The sequence below is a fragment of the Pelobates fuscus genome, chromosome 3, assembly GCF_036172605.1.
Source record: "Pelobates fuscus isolate aPelFus1 chromosome 3, aPelFus1.pri, whole genome shotgun sequence".
In the NCBI taxonomy this organism is placed as follows: Eukaryota; Metazoa; Chordata; class Amphibia; order Anura; family Pelobatidae; genus Pelobates; species Pelobates fuscus.
The window spans coordinates 26583540-26605313 of record NC_086319.1 but is presented as its reverse complement, the minus strand read 5'-3'; the positions used below and the strand labels follow the sequence as shown (position 1 = coordinate 26605313).

General features: G+C 46.9%; 1 protein-coding gene across 7 annotated transcripts in view; it reads right to left on the bottom strand.

Moving 5' to 3' along the window:
• The window catches only part of CADPS2 (calcium dependent secretion activator 2), a 416067-nt gene that overhangs the window by 308713 nt on the left and 85580 nt on the right, over nucleotides 1-21774 (bottom strand). For all 7 annotated transcript variants that reach the window (XM_063446829.1, XM_063446831.1, XM_063446824.1 and 4 more), the window contains exon 3: nucleotides 674-1006. In XM_063446829.1, the coding sequence (XP_063302899.1) occupies nucleotides 674-1006 (333 nt within the window). The remainder of the gene's footprint in view (nucleotides 1-673; nucleotides 1007-21774) is intronic.

Here is a 21774-nt window from a genome sequence, read left to right as displayed (position 1 = left end):
GGTGACATGTGGGATGACAGGGTGAGGGGGGGGTCAAAATGTACCTTTTTCCCTGGTGGTCCGGTGGGGTCAATCTGTCACTGGTGGTCCAGTGTCCTGGATGGCTCCCTGGTGGTCCAGTGGGCTTTCCGGTCTGCAGCTCCGCCGGATGCAGAGCTGCAGACCACATGGGGAAAGTCTCGTGATCTCCATTCAGAGCGTTGCCGTGGTAACCCGCGGCAACGTTCTGATTGGCTGGAGATCGCGAGACCTCAGTCTGCAGCTCACACCCGGCGGAGCTGCAGACTGAGGCAGGCTCTCTCCCCAGGCGGCCTGACAGGAGGGGCCTCGCACCCGGCGGCACCATGAGCAAGCCGCCGGGCCCCCTCCTGTGTCGGGTCCTCGGTCATAGACCGAGAACCCGACATGTCAGTCTGCCCTCAGGCGATTTAGGCGGCCGCGAGGCCCCTGACTGCGCGAGGCCTTAGGCGGCCGCCTAAATCGCCTAATTAGAGAGCCGCCTCTGTTTAAATTGTACCACATCACCAACGTCACGTTCAGAACATCTTGTCTAGGTGCCTCTAGTACCCTTTCGATGTATTTATACACCGGAGAGAAACAACAGTAAAAGCAGTACTATCGAAGCTCATGGCAGGGGTAAGTCTAAAACGGGGATAGGAAGAAGTGCACTTACCTGACAAGCATTGTATAACAACTGATGTTCGAGTTTCTTAATGCCCAGGATCTGTTGAAACATTTCATAAAGCTGTTCTTTGCTAAGTATTAGTTCGGACACGGCATTCAGTGCCATTCTGTTTGGCTGTTTACGAATGTCCTCCTCTCCTCTGAATATAGCATCGTATTTAGCAATCCAAGAGCTTAAAACCGTTTCCTTACTTAATCCATCGATTTCTGGCAAACTTCTCACTCTCTTCTCGATATTCTTTTTAAAAACCTCCCTAAAGTCATTTGACGAACAGCCTCCACTGGTTACCATCCTGGCGACTCTGTCACTTTTTAGAAACACCTATCCATGGAAGGAAAAAGACAAATAGGTTATTTTTGACATTGTTTTGTGCAGATGGATGATTGTTTCCATTAAACGTCTTACTACACTTAACTTGCATCAGCAAGTGGCATACAGAAAGAAAATAGCTATAATTAACATTAAGACGCATTCAATGAGGGCTTTAACCCCTTAAGAACACATGACATGTGTGACATGTCATGATTCCCTTTTATTCCAGAAGTTTGGTCCTTGAGGGCTTTAACCATGGGGGTGACCCCATTCTTAAAGTTTAGAATCAACTCAGTGACCCATTCCTCACCTGTTATGAAATATATTACACTTACGAGGCAGTGCTGCTACACTAACCAATTCATTGTGGACATTACACTGAGGTGAGACACACACAGACACAAATATACATAATGGGCCCTTATTATGGTGTTCCTTGGTCCACCCAATGTTTCACCTCTGATTCACCCTTCAAAAAAAAAAAAAAAATCAATACAAGATAATTTTTTTTTTAACCAAACTGACCTAGCTTTAACTTTGTTTCGTAGTGTCTAATACATACCCTGTTTTATTACGTTGATAACCTGTTATATTGACTTAATCTCAGATTATTTGGAAAGCTATATTAAATGGACAATACAATCATAATAATAAAAAATAACAAATGTATATATTTTGTTTTCAATTCGTCGTATTCCTTTACTGTTTTAGATTACCGCCTTGTCCTCCTCTCTTCTTAAAGGAGCACTATAGTGCCAGGAAAACAAACTAGTTTTCCTGGCACTATTGGGTCATTAGGTCCCCCTCCCCCTCAGGGCCCCCTCCCGCTGGGCTTAAGGGGTCAAAAGCCTTTCAGCCACTTACCTTAATCCAGCGCCGGGCTCCCTCAGGGTTGGTTACCTCTCTTCCCCCTGCCAACGTCAGCTCCAAATACGCATGCGCGGGCAGAGCCGCGCGCACATTCAAACCGCCCATAGGAAAGCATTACTCAATGTGATTTTCTTATTGAGAATAGCGGAAGCAGCCCCTAGTGGCTGTCAGGGAGACAGCCACTAGAGGCCGGATTAACCCTCAATGTAAACATAGCAATTTCTCTGCTCAGTTATCTGCCATTTAAAAGTTAAATCACTTTGTTTATTAACCCTAGTCACACCTCCCTGCAAGTGACTTGGCCTTCCTAAACACTTCCTGTAAAGGGAGATCTAATGTTTATCCTTCCCTTACTGCAAGTTCTATTTAATTTAGATTTTCTTATGCCCTGCAATAATAATAGCTTGCTAGACCCTGCAAGAGTCTATTGTGTGTGATTAAAGTTCAATTTACACAGCAAGAGATACAATTGTTTAAGGTAAATTACGTCTGATTGAAAGTGAAACCATTTTTTTTTCATGCAGGCTGTGTCAATCAGAGTTAGGGGAGGTGTGAGAAGGGCTGCATACAGTGGCGTACACATGACCCATGGGGCCCCGGTGCGAAAATTGATCCGTGGGCCCCCCCCCACCCCTCGTGCTTACTCTGCGCGGGCCGGGGCAGCAACACATTGCGGCGGGCACCTGGTCGCAGGGGTTGCAGGGCTGCGACCGCGGTATGTACGCCAGTGCATGCAGATGCACACACACTTAAAGGACCACTACAGACACCCAGATCACATCAGCTCAATGAAGTGGTCTAGGTGTCAGGTCCCTCTAGTTTTAACCCTGCAGCTGAAAGCATAGCAGTTTCAGAGAAACTGTTATGTTTCACTGAGGGTTAATCCAGCCTCTAGTGGCTGTCTCACTGACAGCCGCTAGAGGCGCTTCCGCCATTTTAAGACACTGAACGTCCATAGGAAAGCATTAAGGAATGCTTTCCTATGGGCGGTTTTAATGCGTGCGCGGCTCTTGCTGTGCATGCGCATTCGGAGCTGAGAGGCGGAGGGATCCCCAGCGCCATGGGAGTCCGGCGCTGGAGAAAGGTAAGTGCTGAAGACACACACACACACTCTCACGAACAAATGCATACACACTAGCTAACAGACACACACATTTACTGACATAGACACACTCAGCGGCAGACATACATACACACTCACTTACAAAACATACACTCTCACTGACAAACACACTCACTAACAGACATCAAACACACTCACTAACAGACATCAAACACACTCACTAACAGACATCAAACAGACTCACTAACACACACACACTAACACACACACACACACACACACTAACACACACACACACTAACACACACACACACTAACACACACACACACACACACACACACACTCAGACACTCACACTCAGACACTCACACTCAGACACTCACACTCAGACACTCACACTCAGACACTCACACTCAGACACTCACACTCAGACACTCACACTCAGACACTCACACTCAGACACTCACACTCAGACACTCACACTCAGACACTCACACTCAGACACTCACACTCAGACACTCACACTCAGACACTCACACTCAGACACTCACACTCAGTTTCCTGGTGTTCTGGTTTTTCCCCCTCTTTTGTGCTGTTGCTGCTTGATTGATTGGGGGGAGTGTTTATTAATTGCACCTGTGTGGGATTTGTATCCCTATAAAGGCACACCCCTAACTCACTGAGCTTGCTCACATTATTTGGAAGTAGACTCTTTCAAGTAGGAGTTAAAAAACCAGGAGTTGGAACTAACTAGGGGTTTAAACTATCAAGGTAATTTTTTTTTTTTTTATTTATATATATATATAGATTTTTTTTTTTTTTACTTATTTATTTATTTTTTTATCTGTATCTGGGGAAATGAGTGTTAGCAAGATTGTTAGTTTAACTCAATGCACATCTTGTTGCATGTATGGATGCCTGGATGTACCCGTCCATGGTCCATACCTCTGTGATGGTTGTGTGCGAGTGGCTTCTCTGGAAGCTCAGATTGGAGATCTTGAGAAGCAAATCGCAACTTTGAGGGAGATCGACAATCTTGAGAGGAGTCTGCTGCTGACTGAGCAGAGTTTAGTGGGGACAGGTAGTGGAGAGGGAGGAGATATGACAGATGGGGAACAGGCATGTAGCTGGGTGACAGTGGGGCGAGGAAGCAGGGGGGGAGGGAAGAGGAAAGGGCTAGCTAGTCCTGATTTGGTGCAACCGAGCAGATTTGCCCGTTTGAGGGAAGATGTTGGGAGCATCAGCTCAGGAGTAGCTGTATTAGAGGAAGCTGTTACTTCTAACAGCCGAGGTGACAGCCCCTCTAGTACGGGTGGGGATCAAAATGTAAGGAAGGCAAGACAGGTTGTGGTGGTAGGGGACTCTATCATTAGGAGAGCAGATAGGGCAATCTGCCACTCTGATCGGCTCAACCGGACAGTTTGCTGTCTCCCGGGTGCTCGGGTCCGGCATGTTGCTGACAGAGTGGATGGATTATTGGGAGGGGCTGGGGATGACCCAGCGGTCATGGTCCATATTGGTACCAATGACAAAGTAAGAGGAAGATGGAAGGTCCTAAAGAATGATTTCAGGGAATTAGGTAGCAAACTCAAGAAAAGGACCTCCAAGGGAGATATTACCTGTGCCACGTGCTACAGTGGAAAGGCAGCGGGAGATTAGAGAGGTTAATGCGTGGCTGAAGTCTTGGTGCAGGAAGGAGGGTTTTGGGTTTTTAGAGCACTGGGCCGACTTTGCGATTGGGTACAACCTATATAGTAGTGATGGATTGCACCTAAACGGAAGGGGGTCTGCAGTGCTGGGGGATAGGATGGCTAGAAGGTTGGAGGAGATTTTAAACTAGTAGTAGGGGGGGAGGGTAATAGCAATCTACAAAATGGAGATAGGACAGAAAGGAGATGGGCTTTAGAACAGTATAAGGAGGGTGGAGACGGGGGGAGGGGCAAGCTCAGAACAGAGAAGCTATGTAATGTTGGTAATTCACAAAATAAACAAGAGACGCATGATATTAAATGTATGCTTACTAATGCAAGGAGCCTAAATAACAAAATGGGGGAAATAGAGGCATTAGCATACACTAAACAATATGATATAATAGGCATAACTGAAACATGGTGGGATGAGACACATGACTGGGCAGTTAACTTAAATGGGTACACATTATTTAGGAAGGATAGGAAAAACAAGAAGGGTGGTGGGGTATGTTTGTATGTCAACCATGATTTAAAGCCAAATCTTAAGCAAATTGAATGCGATGAGGAAAATGTGGAAGCTTTATGGGTAAATATCTGCTTGGGGGAAAAGAAGGGAAACCAACTATTGGTTGGGATATGTTATAAACCACCTAATGTTAATATTGACGAGGAACAACAGCTGTTTGAGCAAATTGAGAAAGCTGCAAATCTTGGTAACACTAATTATTGGAGATTTTAATTACCCAGACATAAATTGGGACATAGGGACTAGTAGCTCAGCAAAGGGAATTAGGTTTTTAAACTTGTTAAATGACAACTTCATGTCACAACTTGTACAAGCACCAACTAGAATGGACGCTTGTCTGGACCTGGTTTTAACAAACAACGTTGATCTTTTGACCAACATTCAAGTAGGTGAGCACTTGGGAAATAGTGATCACAATATAGTGTCCTTTGAAATAAACTCAAAAAAACAAAAGCACATGGGGTATACTAAAACATCTAATTTTAAAAAGGCCAATTTCAATAAGATAAGGGAAGCTTTACAATATATTGACTGGCATAAACTCTTTAGTGAAAAGAACACTGAGGATAAATGGATCATCTTCCAACAAATATTAGAAAGGTACATTTCTCAGTATGTACCATTGGGAAATAAGTATAAAAGAAACAAATTAAAACCAATGTGGCTTAGTAGAGAAGTAAAACAAGAGATTAAAAATAAGAAAAGGGCATTTAAAGCATTTAAATCAGACAAATCAGATGCATCTTATAAAAGATATAAGAAAGCAAATAATGCGTGCAAAAAGGCAATTAAACTTGCTAAACTTCAAAATGAAAAAATGATAGCTAAAGAGAGCAAAACCAACCCCAAAGCATTTTTTAAGTACATAAATTCCAAAAAACCCAAAAATGAAAGTATAGGTACACTTAAAACTGAAACGGGGGTGTTAGTTAATGAAGACCAAGAAAAGGCAGGAATTCTAAATAACTATTTCTCCTCCGTATATATTAAAGAAGAACCCATGGCAATAGATGTGCAAATGATTGCTACTAAAAACTTGCAGAATAATTGTAATTGGTTAACTCCAGACAATGTGCTGCAGCAACTAAAGAAAGTTAATATAAACAAAGCTCCAGGGCCTGACGGTATCCATCCACGTGTACTTAAGGAACTAAGTGTAGAAATAAGTGAACCTCTGTTTTTAATCTTTCAAGATTCTTTTCTTTCAGGAAGTGTTCCGGAGGATTGGAGGAAGGCAGATGTGGTTCCTATATTCAAAAAGGGTTCAAAATCCTTGCCTGGAAATTATAGACCTGTGAGCTTAACTTCTGTGGCTGGTAAAATATTTGAAAGGTTATTAAGGGATAATATTCAAGAATTCCTTGAGAAGAATATGGTTATCAGCAAAAATCAGCACGGTTTTATGAAGCACAGGTCATGTCAAACTAACTTGATTGCGTTCTACGAAGAAGTAAGTAGAAGTATAGATCAGGGTGTTGCAGTGGATGTGATCTATTTGGATTTTGCCAAGGCATTTGATACAGTTCCACACAAAAGATTAGTGTTCAAACTCAAGGAAATCGGTCTCGATGAAAATGCTTGTTCTTGGGTAGAACATTGGCTTAAAAACAGAATACAAAGAGTTGTCGTTAATGGTAAATTTTCAAGCTGGACAGAGGTGGCAAGTGGTGTCCCTCAGGGGTCTGTTCTGGGACCCCTTCTATTTAACATTTTTATAAATGATCTTGAAGACAGCATTGAAAGTCATGTTTCAGGGGCGTGGCCGGACCGTGCATGGGAGCAGACGTGTAGTCGGTGAGCTCCGTGCCCTCGGCCTATATTCACAGCTATCTAAGCCTGCAAACGAGCTCTAAATGGTGAGAACTAAGCGACACCTGCTTCTGGGGACCCCCAACACCGGTTCCCCGAGGAGCAGTAGAGGTACCCTGGACGACTTTGTTTCCACGCCGTCTGATTCTCGCTCCGCCGGGCCGAGCGCTAAGATGGCGTCGGCCTCCCCCGAGGTGGAAAACGCGGGAGTCCCCTCCGAAGACGGAGACCAGATGGACGCATTAACTATGATTCGGCAAGAACTTACCCGGATCTCGTCCAGCATGCTCACGAAGACGGACTCCACTGCAATGCTGAAAGAATTCCGAGCAGCCATGCGTGAGGAGATAACCGCCATGCGCTCCGAGCTCACAGCAGTGGAGGTACGGGTGGAGGCACTAGAGACGGAAGCTGAGGCCAACCGATCCCAACACAGGTCGGCCGAGATAGCCACCACTAGGCAGGGGAACCTGCTATTAACACTGAGGCGACAGGTAGAGGATTTAGAAAACCGGAGCCGCCGCCAAAACATACGCATCCGCGGCCTACCGGAACCGGACTCAACCCCACTGCCAGAAAAAGTACAGGCCCTATTCAGGCAGATATTAGGCCGCAATTGCCCTGAGACAATCCAATTTGACCGGATTCACAGAGCCCTGGGCCCCCCAAGGCAAGATGGGAAACCCAGAGATGTGCTATGCTGCCTCCACGCCTATAGCCTGAAAGACGCACTAATGGCGGCCACTAGGGGCTCCGATAATATAATGTTCCAGGGAGCAAACGTGGCACTGTTCCAGGACCTCTCTAGCCTGACCTTAGACGCGAGGAGAGCACTACGGCCCATAACGGCCATGCTGCGAGAGAAGAATGTGCCCTACCGCTGGGGCTTCCCTTTCAGCCTGCAGATACGACAGGGCAACACCTGGCTGCACATCTGCTGGCCTGATGATGTGGCCCCCACACTGCGAGCACTGCGACTACCCCACGTGCGCACCCGTAACTGGCTGCTGGAAACGCCGCTGGCCCCCAACCGGAGACGGGTAACGAGCAGCCCACCGCCGGACGCACGGAGAATAAGAGAATCCCCAGCCCGGATGCTCGGCGGCCCGGCAGGATCCGAAGAGTGACACCTTAACGGAGAATAGACACGGCCTACTATTGAGGTACCTGGGGTGGGCATCGTGGTTGACCATAGCGGGCAATAGTCTGAAGGTTGGGAGGTGGGAATAAACCTCGGACGCTGGCCACAGGTGACTCTGCTACCGCTCCCCCCCCCCCGCCCGCCCCGTGCAGAAATGCATTGCAACGAACTTTGGGACGCTCTCAAGGAACTGTACCCGCTCTCTTCCCCCCCCCCCCCCCCCCCCCGTGGATTATCAGGGTAAGCAAACAGATTAAACGTTAGACCCTCCCGGGATTTGGGTGGGGGACGGGTCTTTGGAGGGCATGGGCCTGATTGGACTCGAGAGAACAGACTAAACCTCCGGGCTTGGCTGCCTTCGGGGGGGTGGCTGGGGTTGGGGGGAGGCGGGGGTGTATGATGTGTTCCACTGGGTTCCGCTAAACACGTTGGGCCTCGGTGCCCGGGGAGAGGGGCTTTGAGTATTGGTCAGTTAGATGAGAGTTAGACCCCCTACCATGTTAAAGACCAGCTGAAATCAGATGCATACCTAGACCTTAGTATCAGATATGGTGTTAGTTTTGATTATGCTTGTTTTGCTCATGTTAGAACGGCCGAGGGCCGGACGTTATGTCTTACACATACTAGTTGTCTCACCGCACCTTACACAGAGTGCTCTGACTCTACCTGTACGGATCACGCGTACGACCCCGCGGACAGACTGAGGGTAACGGACGGGAGGACCGCGGGTGACTGAGTTATTTAAGGGGACTGGGGACTCAGACCTGTCGGACACCTCCCACACAGTCAAGTCCAATTAATCCTGATAGCGGGATATCCGCTACTTCCTGACCTACCTCCCGACCCTACGGACTCCCCCTCCCCCCCCCCCCCGACGAGTTTCCCCTACACCCCCGCCCTCCCCACTGACTACCTTCCCCCCTCCCCCCCCCCGGCCCACAGAACCCACCCCCCCCCCTCCCCCTGTCGGCTATGGCGGGGCATTCGGGTGGTGGTTTTGACCCGGCCCCCCTGCGGCTCTGGACCAACAATGTGAGAGGTCTGAACACCCCGGAAAGGAGGTCCCACCTGCTTCGGTCCCTGTGGGCGGCGCGGGCCTCTGTGGCATTCCTCCAGGAGACCCACTTTAAGGGTACTGCCCCCCCCTCCCTGGGGGACTCGAGGTTCCCAACTGGGTATTTCGCAAACCACCAGTCGGCAAAAAGGGCAGGAGTGGCAATCCTTTTCGCCCAACACATTCCGTTCTGTTGCACGGATTCGAAAATCGATCCTAACGGGCGCTACTTATTTCTTAAGGGTACGATTGCCGATAAGAAATACACGTTGGCCTCACTCTACGCCCCGAATACGGGAAATACACGTTGGCCTCACTCTACGCCCCGAATACGGGACAACACCGATTCCTCTCTAAGACCCTCCAACTATTAGAACAGTTCCGAGAGGGCCTGCTCATCGTTGCCGGTGACATTAATGTGCCGTTAGACCCCAGACTCGACACCTCTAGAGGCCGCAGCTCACACTCCGGGCTCTGTATCCGGACGATCGGGAAGGCCTTACGAGACGCGGGACTGGCCGACACCTGGAGAGTACTCCACCCTGACGATAAGGACTTCTCGTTCTACTCACAGGTCCACCTTGGCCATAGCCGCCTGGATTATATCCTGATTTCCCAGGAATACTTACACCTCCTTATGTCTTGCGACATCCAGACGACGATATGGTCGGACCATGCCCCAGTTCTAGCCTCGCTACGCTCTCCCCTGTTTAAACCCAGAAACAGACAATGGAGGTTGAATGAACAGGTGCTCGGGGACCCAGTAGTATGTACGGATACGAGGGAGGTCATTCGGCGCTACTTCTTGGAGAACCCAGCTTCGGATACCTCCCCTCAAGTGAGATGGGAAGCCCACAAATGTGTCCTACGCGGCCACTTTATAAAGACCTGCACGAGACGCAAACGAGAACAAAATCTTGCACTGAAGGACCTACACGAACTCGCAGCGCAACTCGAAAAAACACACAGAGCCGATCCGACGGCGGATAATCTCCGCCCCTTGCTAGAGGCGAGGAGGAACCTCCGTGCCCTTCTGTCACGAAACTTGACGCACACACTCCGCAGGTCCCGGAGATTCTTTTACGAAAACTCGAACAAATGCGGACGCCTGCTGGCCCGCATGCTTCGCAAGAAAAGGAGACGGTCCAGCATTACAGTCCTGCAAAAGACTAATTCACCCCCCGAGCGGAAGCCAGAAGCCATCATGAACGAATTCAGGGAATTCTACTCGAAACTGTACAACCTACCGAAAGGGAACGATGCGGAGACGGTCCAACGGAGACGGGCCGACATCCAGGAATACTTGGAACAACACCTCACCCGGAGGCTTACGCAGACACAAACCGAGGACCTAGACGCCCCAATAACCCTGGAAGAGCTCAAAGGCGCCCTTAAGGCAGCAAAGACGAACAAAGCCCCGGACGGCTTCCCGGTGGCATACCTGCGGACATTTGAGGAACAGCTCCTGCCTGAACTGCTGACGAGCCTTAACTCGGTGCTGGAGGGTGGGAGGTTCCCGGAGGACACCTTGATGGCAACAGTAGCGGTGATCCCGAAAGAGGGTAAGGACCCCACGTCCTGCGCCAGTTATAGACCTATCTCCCTCCTCAACGCGGACCTCAAGCTCTTCACAAAGATTCTGGCCCGCCGCGTGGGGGGAGTGGCACCGGACCTGGTTCACCCGGACCAGACGGGTTTCATTCCGGGACGGGAGGCGAAGGACAATACGACCCGAGCCCTCAACATAATCCATTCCGCTACGTCCTCCTCCCGGGGGGGCCTCCTACTCTCCACTGACGCCGAGAAGGCTTTTGATAGAGTCGACTGGCAGTTCATGATAGAAACCCTCCGGAATATGGGTTTCGGCCCAAACATTCACTCCTGGATAGCGGCCCTGTATACATCCCCGAAGGCCCGCCTGAGGATAAACGGAGCGCTATCCCCTGCATTCTCCATCAACAATGGCACGCGACAAGGGTGCCCCCTGTCCCCCCTCCTGTTTGCCCTCACGCTGGAGCCCTTTCTAGCGGCGGTCAGACGGGATGGGGGCATTACGGGAATTAAAGTGGCTAACATGGAACACAAAGTAGCCGCCTATGCGGATGACCTGCTTTTCTTTATTGGTAACCCGATAATAACGCTCCCCAATCTGCTGCAGGCCTTTCATAAGTATGGAGCGCTCTCCAACCTGCGCCTGAACACAGAGAAATCCGAGGCACTACCCCTGGTGCTCCCCCCCGACCTAACAACCCAACTGAAAGCTAACTTCCCTTTCCGATGGTGCACGCAACGCATTAAATACCTTGGCATCTGGCTGACGAGGGACATGACAAAGCTCTACGCTGAAAACTTCCTCCCCCTCCTGAGGACACTGGCCACGGACATGAAAAGATGGGGAGGGTCCTGCATATCCTGGTTCGGGAGAATAAACGCTGTCAAGATGAACCTCCTGCCGCGCCTCCTGTACCTATTTCAGACGATCCCCATCTATATTCCCAAAACCTTCTTCACCGAGATGTCCACGGCAATCAGTCGCTTCGTGTGGGCTTCAGGAGTAGCTAGACTTAGATACACGCACTTGATCAGGCCAAAGCGCCAGGGAGGGGTGGCACTACCCTCGATTCAAGCCTACTACCAGGCGGCGCATCTCCTCAGGATGATAGACTGGCACGTGCCAGACACGGATAAGCAATGGGTAGGGTTGGAACGAGCAGCCTCCGGGGAACGTCTACCCTGGGCAACCTGGCTGCCGAGGCCCGCGCAGGCAACCGAGATTCGCTCACACCCACTTATTGGAGCTACTCTACAGATCTGGGCGTCTATACGGTACAAACTCGACCTCACCACTAACCCAAGCCCGTTGACCCCAGTGATCCATAATCCGGAGATTGGAGGCGGACTGGCCCCCAGGGACATTGCCGTCTTGACTGACCTGAACACTCCATATCTGGGCGAATGGTGCGCGGGAACTCGCCTAAAACCGCTAGAGACTCTAACCACCTCAGCCCCCCCAACGGGGCTCACCCGGTTTCGTTACCTACAGATCCAGCACTACCACAGCACCCTCCCGGGTAAGCAACTACTACTCAGAAAAAAGACGGGCTTTGAGACCCTCTGTACGGAGGAACGACACTTGCCACGAGGAATTTCCACGCTATACTCTATGATAATACAGGCTGCCAGACTCCCCACTGCGCGATACCAATCTAAATGGGAACAAAGCACGGGCACAGTCCTCTCGGAGGCAGACTGGGAGAAGATACACATCCTCTCTCATCAAGGCACGTCCAGTGCGAAACTACAAGAGACCAACTACAAGCTCATGACGAACTGGTATCGGACCCCCCATAGGCTGTATCAGATGGGGTTGCTACCAGCGGCTACATGCTGGAGGTGCGGGACAGACGAAGGTACGGACCTACACATCTGGTGGTCCTGCCCTCCCATCGAGGCATTCTGGCGACAAGTCCACGAGAAACTCCGGGAGATACTGGATTCGGACATACCATTGCAACCCCTGCCGATGCTACTACACCACTCCGCGATGCCCCTGGGAGCATACAAGAGATCTCTTACGCGACACTTCCTAAACGCAGCCAAGAGCCTAATCCCCACTCGCTGGAAAACCACAATAGCCCCAACCATAGCTAACTGGATGGAGGCGGTAGAAGAAATATACAGTATGGAGAGCCTCACAGCTGACCTCAGGGGGACGGCGGAAAAGTGCGCCAGACTCTGGGCACCCTGGATTGAGTACACGGCCCGGGTGCCGGCGGGTGACCGGGGCCGGGGGACCGAATAGACGGGAGTTTGTGAAGACACGAGTTGTTGGGCTTTCTGTCGGGGTGACGCGGGCGGACCCATCGCCGGATACCTCCCCGCTGTTGCCGACTCTCCCCCCCCCCTCCCCCCCCTAGCCCTCCTCCTCGGCCCTATACTCACCCCGTCCATAAGACAGTCCCTCCGCCTCAAGACCCATAGACTGAGCTTCGGTCACGGACATAATATAACGAGACGAGACGGTGGACTTACACGGCCACTCTCGAGTAATCGGGGTCGAGGTTTCTACTCTTACCATTAGGCATCACATTGACATGGACAAGTTCGGACAGGGGGCATTGAACACTCAGACTCACCTACCCGACCTGACCCTGACCACTCAGACCCACCCACCCGACCTGACCCCCCCCCCCCTAGAGGGGCAGACGAAGACGGGTTACACACAACCCAGCAGCGCAGTTGCGCCCGTTCAATACATCTTACATGAGAGATTCAGAAGGGTTAGAGACCCAGCACTGACAGGCGCGATCAGACAACCTAAGAGAAGAATAAACACTGACTTCAGTCAGAATTTATGTAAACGAAGCGGAGTGAGGAGGCCACTAGGGCTTATAAGACATACCCCGTGTTCTATGCAGGATTCTATTTGTTGACTCTAGTCGAGATGTGTACACATGAAAATACGCAATGTTTTGTAACTGAAAAGTTTATTACCGCTTCTGTACACGAAACTGTTTGACTTCCCTCCCTCTGCTTCCTTTGTAAACCCTTCTTTTATTTTGACGTATTGGATAATAATGGAAAAACCTAATAAATAAAGATTGTCTAAAAAAAAAAGAAAGTCATGTTTCAGTGTTTGCAGATGACACAAAACTTTGTAAAATAATACAATGTGAGCAAGATATTACTTTGCTGCAGAAGGATTTAGATAGACTGGAGGACTGGGCACTCAAATGGCAGATGAAATTTAATGTTGAAAAATGCAAAGTTATGCACTTCGGCGTAAAGAATACACAAGCAACGTATACCCTTAATGGAAGCGAATTAGGGATAACACACGAAAAGGACTTGGGAATTGTTATAGACAACAAACTATGCAACAATGTGCAATGTCAATCAGCAGTGGCCAAGGCCAGTAAGGTATTGTCATGCATGAAAAAGGGCATTCATTCTCGGGACGAGAATATCATTTTGCCTCTCTATAAATCACTGGTAAGACCACATATTGAATATGCTGTGCAATTTTGGGCACCTGTTCTAAAGAGGGATATCATGGCACTAGAAAAAGTGCAGAGGCGGGCTACAAAATTAATAAAAGGAATGGAACATATCAGCTATGAAGAAAGGTTAACAAATTTAAACCTATTTAGTTTAGAAAAACGTCGCCTGAGAGGGGATATGATAACATTATACAAATATATTCGGGGCCAATACAAACCATTGTGTGGAAATCTATTCACAAACCGGACTTTACATAGGACACGAGGCCATGCGTTTAGACTGGAAGAAAGAAGATTTCGTCTAAGGCAAAGGAAAGGGTTTTTTACTGTAAGAACAATCAGGATGTGGAATTCTCTGCCTGAAGAAGTGGTTTTATCAGAGTCCATACAGATGTTCAAACAGCTACTAGATGCATACTTGCAAAGACAGAATATTCAAGGATATAATCTTTCAATGTAGGGTAATAACTGCTTGATTCAAGGATAAATCTGACTGCCATTCTGGGGTCAAGAAGGAATTTTTTGTCCTAGCTTGTTGCAAAATTGTGCTTCAAACTGGGTTTTTTTTTTTTTTTTTTCTTTTGGATCAACAGCAAAAAACAGGTGTGAGGAAGGCTGAACTTGATGGACGCAAGTCTCTTTTCAGCTATGTAACTATGTAACTATGTAACTATGTAACTATGTAACTATGTAACTATGTAACTATGTAACTATGTAACTATGTAACTATGTAACTATGTAACTATGTAACTATGTAACTATGTAACTATGTAACTATGTAACTATGTAACTATGACACTTACACTCAGACACTTACACTCAGACACTTACACTCAGACACTTACACTCAGACACTTACACTCAGACACTTACACTCAGACACTTACACTCAGACACTTACACTCAGACACTTACACTCAGACACTTACACTCAGACACTTACACTCAGACACTTACACTCAGACACTTACACTCAGACACTTACACTCAGACACTTACACTCAGACACTTACACTCAGACACTTACACTCAGACACTTACACTCAGACACTTACACTCAGACACTTACACTCAGACACTTACACTCAGACACTTACACTCAGACACTTACACTCAGACACTTACACTCAGACACTTACACTCAGACACTTACACTCAGACACTTACACTCAGACACTTACACTCAGACACTTACACTCAGACACTTACACTCAGACACTTACACTCAGACACTTACACTCAGACACTTACACTCAGACACTTACACTCAGACACTTACACTCAGACACTTACACTCAGACACTTACACTCAGACACTTACACTCAGACACTTACACTCAGACACTTACACTCAGACACTTACACTCAGACACTTACACTCAGACACTTACACTCAGACACTTACACTCAGACACTTACACTCAGACACTTACACTCAGACACTTACACTCAGACACTTACACTCAGACACTTACACTCAGACACTTACACTCAGACACTTACACTCAGACACTTACACTCAGACACTTACACTCAGACACTTACACTCAGACACTTACACTCAGACACTTACACTCAGACACTTACACTCAGACACTTACACTCAGACACTTACACTCAGACACTTACACTCAGACACTTACACTCAGACACTTACACTCAGACACTTACACTCAGACACTTACACTCAGACACTTACACTCAGACACTTACACTCAGACACTTACACTCAGACACTTACACTCAGACACTTACACTCAGACACTTACACTCAGACACTTACACTCAGACACTTACACTCAGACACTTACACTCAGACACTTACACTCAGACACTTACACTCAGACACTTACACTCAGACACTTACACTCAGACACTTACACTCAGACACTTACACTCAGACACTTACACTCAGACACTTACACTCAGACACTTACACTCAGACACTTACACTCAGACACTTACACTCAGACACTTACACTCAGACACTTACACTCAGACACTTACACTCAGACACTTACACTCAGACACTTACACTCAGACACTTACACTCAGACACTTACACTCAGACACTTACACTCAGACACTTACACTCAGACACTTACACTCAGACACTTACACTCACACACTTACACTCACACACTTACACTCACACACACTTACACATGTTTTTTTTTAAAAAAATTTAATCCCCCCAGCCTCCCTACCTTTTGGAGTGCTGAGGGGAATCCCTGGGGTCCAGTGGTGCTGCTGGGCTCCTAGGCAGGCAGTCAGGCGGGCCGGTGTGCGAGGGAGCACTCTCCCCTGAGTGCTTCCTCTTCAGCTCCCTCGCACGCCGCGTAGGGATGCCGGCGCCGGAAGATGACGTCATCTTCCGGCTCCGGTATCAGTGCGGTGCGCGAGGGAGCTGAAGAGGAAGTACTCAGGGGAGAGTGCTCCCTCGCGCACCGGCCAGCCTGACTGCCCGCCGGGTGTAAGCAGGGCCAGCCTCGGGGGGCCCGGATGTGGCCGGCTCCTGGGCCCCCCAGGAGAAGAGGCTGGCCCAGTGGGTACATACAGGGTCGCAGGGGCGGCCGGGCCCCCTGGTGGGCCGGGCCCGGTCGCAGCCGCGATCCCTGCGACCCTGGTATGTATGCCACTGGCTGCATAAACAGAAACAAAGTGATTTAACTCCTAAATGGCAGTAAATTGAGCAGTGAAACCTGAGAGGCATGATCTGTACACCAAAACTGCTTCATTAAGCTAAAGTTTTTTAGGTGACTATAGTGTTCCTTTAAATAAAAAGAACTTTCAAAAAGCCATTTAACATAGCTTTACTTCAATACTTGGATAGACTCCTTGCTGCAGCCTGATCTGTCAACCGATTGCATATAATAGACACTCAATCAACGAATGCACACAGCTTCCGGCATACTGACACTGGACATCAAACAATTCAAATTACTGAAGCTATTTCTGTCAGCTGACTGACAGCCATAATAGGCATTTCTCATCCACTGTAGTGGTTATGGTCCCACCAGCCCTGTAGCCATTCAATGTAAGAAGTCAAACCATTTTAGAACAGTTTGACTTCTTACTATGAGTCTGACAGGCCTTACTCCCTGCCTCCACCACCTCAGAAAGAGAACTGGAGGCTCTATCTCTCTGTGCTAAGTCTGACAATACAGGGCTTAGCTCATTGCATAAGAAGCAGTGCACTTGGTTCTGGTACCTGGCAGACCCCAGGTGAGACGTCAAACCATTCTACAGTTCGACTACTTACAATGGAAGTATGCCAGGGCACCATAACCACTACAGCATTATGTAGTGTTTATGGTGCTTGAAGTGTTCTTGTAAAGGAACACTAATGTTAGGAATACAAACATATATTCCTAATGCCATAGTGTGAGTCTACCCAGAAGGAATTTAAAATGTAGTTTTACTTTCCTTTACTCCTTCGTCACGCCAGTCTCTTTGCAGTCACCCTGCCTCCCTGGCTGAGAACATCAAGATAGAAGCATTGGGAGGATAGTGAGCATGTGCAGCAATTGCCAAGATATGGCAATCAGCATTTTCTCACAATGATACATCGAGTCAATGCATCTTTGCAGGACTGAACCCAGGAAGTCTCTCAGACAGCCACTAGAGGTGGAATTAGGCAGCAGAGTAAACCGTTCCCTTTCTCAGAAAGCACAGCATTTACTCTGCTCAGCGTGCAGGGACGGACTACATGCTCCAGAACCAATAGGTTAAGCTGAATGAATTCTGGCGACCATAGTGTTCCTTTAAGAAATCTAAATGTTTGATTCTTATTCAGTGGCAGAAGTGTATAATATAAGTGTTTGTTCCCTGCACTATATAGGGACATTTAGATTTAAAATAAATCTATTTACCATTCACCTTTTATTTCTAAAGCACAGTTCTATTTCTTGGCAGAACGCGGAGAATTAATTCCTAATGCTATGTGTATTAACTGCAGACATTGTTGTGCTTTCTATTCAAAGCGGAGAATAATATTCAGAGGGAACATTGCAAGTCAGGGTAACAAAGAGAATGAACAGATAATTTAACATCCACTAACAAAAGTGTTATCAAGCCAGAGATTGGAAGAAGTGAAATTGGACAAAGAATTGCTCATATTTAACCTGAACAAGATTTTTTTTTTCTCCAGGGAAAAAAAAAAGCAGCAATAATGTAAAATACTTAAACTAACCGCTTTCCATTAATCTAAAAGTAATAACTAAGCATTGTCTGCATAAACGGTAATAGAATGAGTTCATTTTCAAATTCCCCTTATTTTTCATGGAACATTGTCTTCAAGGTTCTACAGGGTTTGTTTTCATTTGTTTTTACCATAACTCATACCATCCACTTTATTCACAACTTGTACATATTGATAAGTATCACACACAGTGTCAAACACAACTGTATAGAGGAATACTATGCAAGGAACCAGATGTTCATATATAAAAAAACAGTATAAAGTTATCATTTCTATGCGGACGACATGCAAATCTACCTGTCCTCTCCTAATCTCTCTCCGCCCATCTTGACTTGTGTCTCTGACTGCCTCTCTTCGATTTCCAACTGGATGGCTGCCCACTTCCTTAACCCCTTAAGGACACATGACGTGTGTGACATGTCATGATTCCCTTTTATTCCAGAAGTTTGGTCCTCAACCTATCCAAAACAGAACTTCTGGTATTTCCTCCCTCAAGTGTTGCTACTCCTGTGTCTGTCTCCCTCCAAGTCAACGGCGCTACCATCACCTCTACCTCGCAGGCTCGCTGCCTGGGTGTACTTTTTGACCCCGACCTCTCCTTCACCCCTCATGTCCAATCAATCGCCAAATCCTGCCGCTTCCATCTCAAAAACATAGCGCGCATCCGCCCCTATTCAACCCCAGATGCGGCTTGATCGCCTTGACTACTGCAATACCCTTCTCAGTGGTCTTACGTGTTCCCAGATTGCACCGCTGCAATCTATAATTAATGCAGCAGCAAGGCTCATTTTCCTGTCCACTCGCACCTCCCACGCCTCCCCGCTCTGTCAGTCCCTGCATTGGCTTCCAGTTAGATATAGGGCTCAATTTAAAATTCTGGTGCTTGCTTACAAGTCCCTACACAATGCTGCTCCAACCTACCTATCCTCCCGAATACACAAGTATGTCCCGTCGAGGCCCCTACGCTCTGCCAAAGACCTACGTCTATCCTCAGTCTGCACTCCCACCTCTAATGCTCGCCTCCAAGATTTCTCCAGGCTGCACCTCTTCCATGGAACTCCCTTCCCTTCTCCGTAAGACTTTCACCCAGTCTCTACTCATTCAAAAAAAAATCATTGAAAACTCACTTCAAGAAAGCATATCATTTAAACTGTTAGCAGGTTTTTATCCCACACACCCCATGACTCCTCTCCTGTAACTGTCAAAATTACCTACTAAGCCCTCAGTGAATACTTTTCTAACAACCTACTTCATACCCCTACTTTTACCCTTTGTATGACTCTAGAATGTAAGCTCATTGAGCAGGGCCCTCAACCCCTCTGTTCCTGTATGTCCACTTGTCTGGTTACAGTTACATGTCTGTTAGTCCACCCATTGTACAGCGCTACGGAATTTGATGGAGCTATATAAATAATAAAATAATAATAATAATATATATAAATATGTTCATTGAAGGTAATTAGGTAAGTTGTGTCGATTTTGGTCTTTCGGGCTATGAATAGTACTTAAATCTAAAGTATAAAGAAATGTATTTGTAATCTAAATGGAGATATGTAGAATCTTGTAAACTAACATCCGATAAGTCTGCTCCTGATATTCTAAAGATGTAGATTGTAAATATATCCCTGATCATTAACTTTGGGAACAAACAAACCACATGGTCTGCAGTACAGGTGGTGGATGACTCTGAGCTTATTGTATGTTTTGTCAGTACACGTATCTTCTTTGGGTCTTTTCATTTCATGAAATATCTTGTCTTGGTAGTCTGTATGCTGGCTGAGGAGAATAGGAGTTAGAATTGTATCTGTGAGTAATGGTGTGTAATAGGTGTGGTCCTGAGAACGCAAGATATCCCCATATCAGAGGTGTGTATAGATCCCAGGTCTCACCTCTCTACATTTCAAATAAACAAAAAGGGACACTTTCTTTTTAGGGGTATCAGTGGGTGTGTGGCCGGGGGCAGGGCTGTTCTGAGAAATTTCAGTTGAATTTATGAAACTAAAATGTCATTTAGAGCAAGAACAATGTATCTTATTTGTATACAGATTATTTCAAAACACATTTAATGATGTTTAGGGGTTTCTCCAAGCACTGTGACAATTTCAGTAACTTGAAGTGGTCACAGTGACTGACGTCTCACTATGAAACGCTGCACATACAGAGTTTAACCCCTCTGGAAGGGCCATTGAGGTGTCAGCAGCCAGCATGTTACTGGTTCCATACTCGCTAATGTCTATTCTGTGCAACGTTTAATGCACAGAATGTCATCTCGAGGAGCATCAGAAACTACTTGGGACCAAAGTAAAGGGTCAAACCATTGCGTAACAGTTTACTCCGTTACCAGTGAACCCGGCCAGATTACCCCTCAATGTAAATCACAGCATTACCAACTAAATAGAAAGATTGAGATTTCCAGCAAGTTCAAAGTGTATTTAAAATTTTTCACTAATAAAATTCCCAAACTAAAAAAATTCTCAAGTCACTTATGGTTTCAGCTGTTTTTATCTAAAATGTTATATTCACTTTGAATTTATGTTATTTCACACTTTGATAAATAACCCTGCAGCCACAACATTAAACCCACCTGCCTAATATTGTGTAGGTGATAGAAACATAGAATGTAACGGCAAATAAGAACCATTCGGCCCATCTAGTCTGCCCAATTTTCTAAATACTTTCATTAGTCCCTGGCCTTATCTTATAGTTAGGATAGCCTTATGCCTATCCCACGCATGCTTAAACTCCTTTACTGTGTTAACTTCAGCTGGAAGGCTATTCCATGCATCCACTACCCTCTCAGTAAAGTAATACTTCTTGATATCATTTTTAAACCTTTGCCCCTCTAATGTAAGACTATGTCCTCTTGTTGTGGTAGTTTTTCTTCTTTTAAATATAGTCTCCTCCTTTACTGTGTTGATTCCCTTTATGTATTCAAATGTTTCTATCATATCCCCCTTGTCTCGTCTTTCCTCCAAGCAATACATGTTAAGATCCTTTAACCTTTCCTGGTAAGTTTTATCCTACAGCCCATGAACCAGTTTAGTAGCCCTTCTCTGAATTCTCTCTAAGGTATCAATATCCTTCTGAAGATACGGTCTCCAGTACTGCGTACAATACTCCAAGTGAGGTCTCACCAGTGTTCTGTACAATGGCATGAGCACGTCCCTCTTTCTACTGCTAATACCTCTCCCTATACAACCAAGCATTCTGCTAGCATTTCCTGCTGCTCTATTACATTGTCTGCCTACCTTTAAGTCATCTTAAATATTTACCCCTAAATCCCTTTCCTCAGATGTTTAGGTTAGGACTGTATCAAATATTCTGTACTCTGCCCTTGGGTTTTTACGTCCGAGATGCATTATCTTATCCACATTAAATGTCAACTGCCACCACTCTGACCATTTTTCTAGTTTACCTAAAT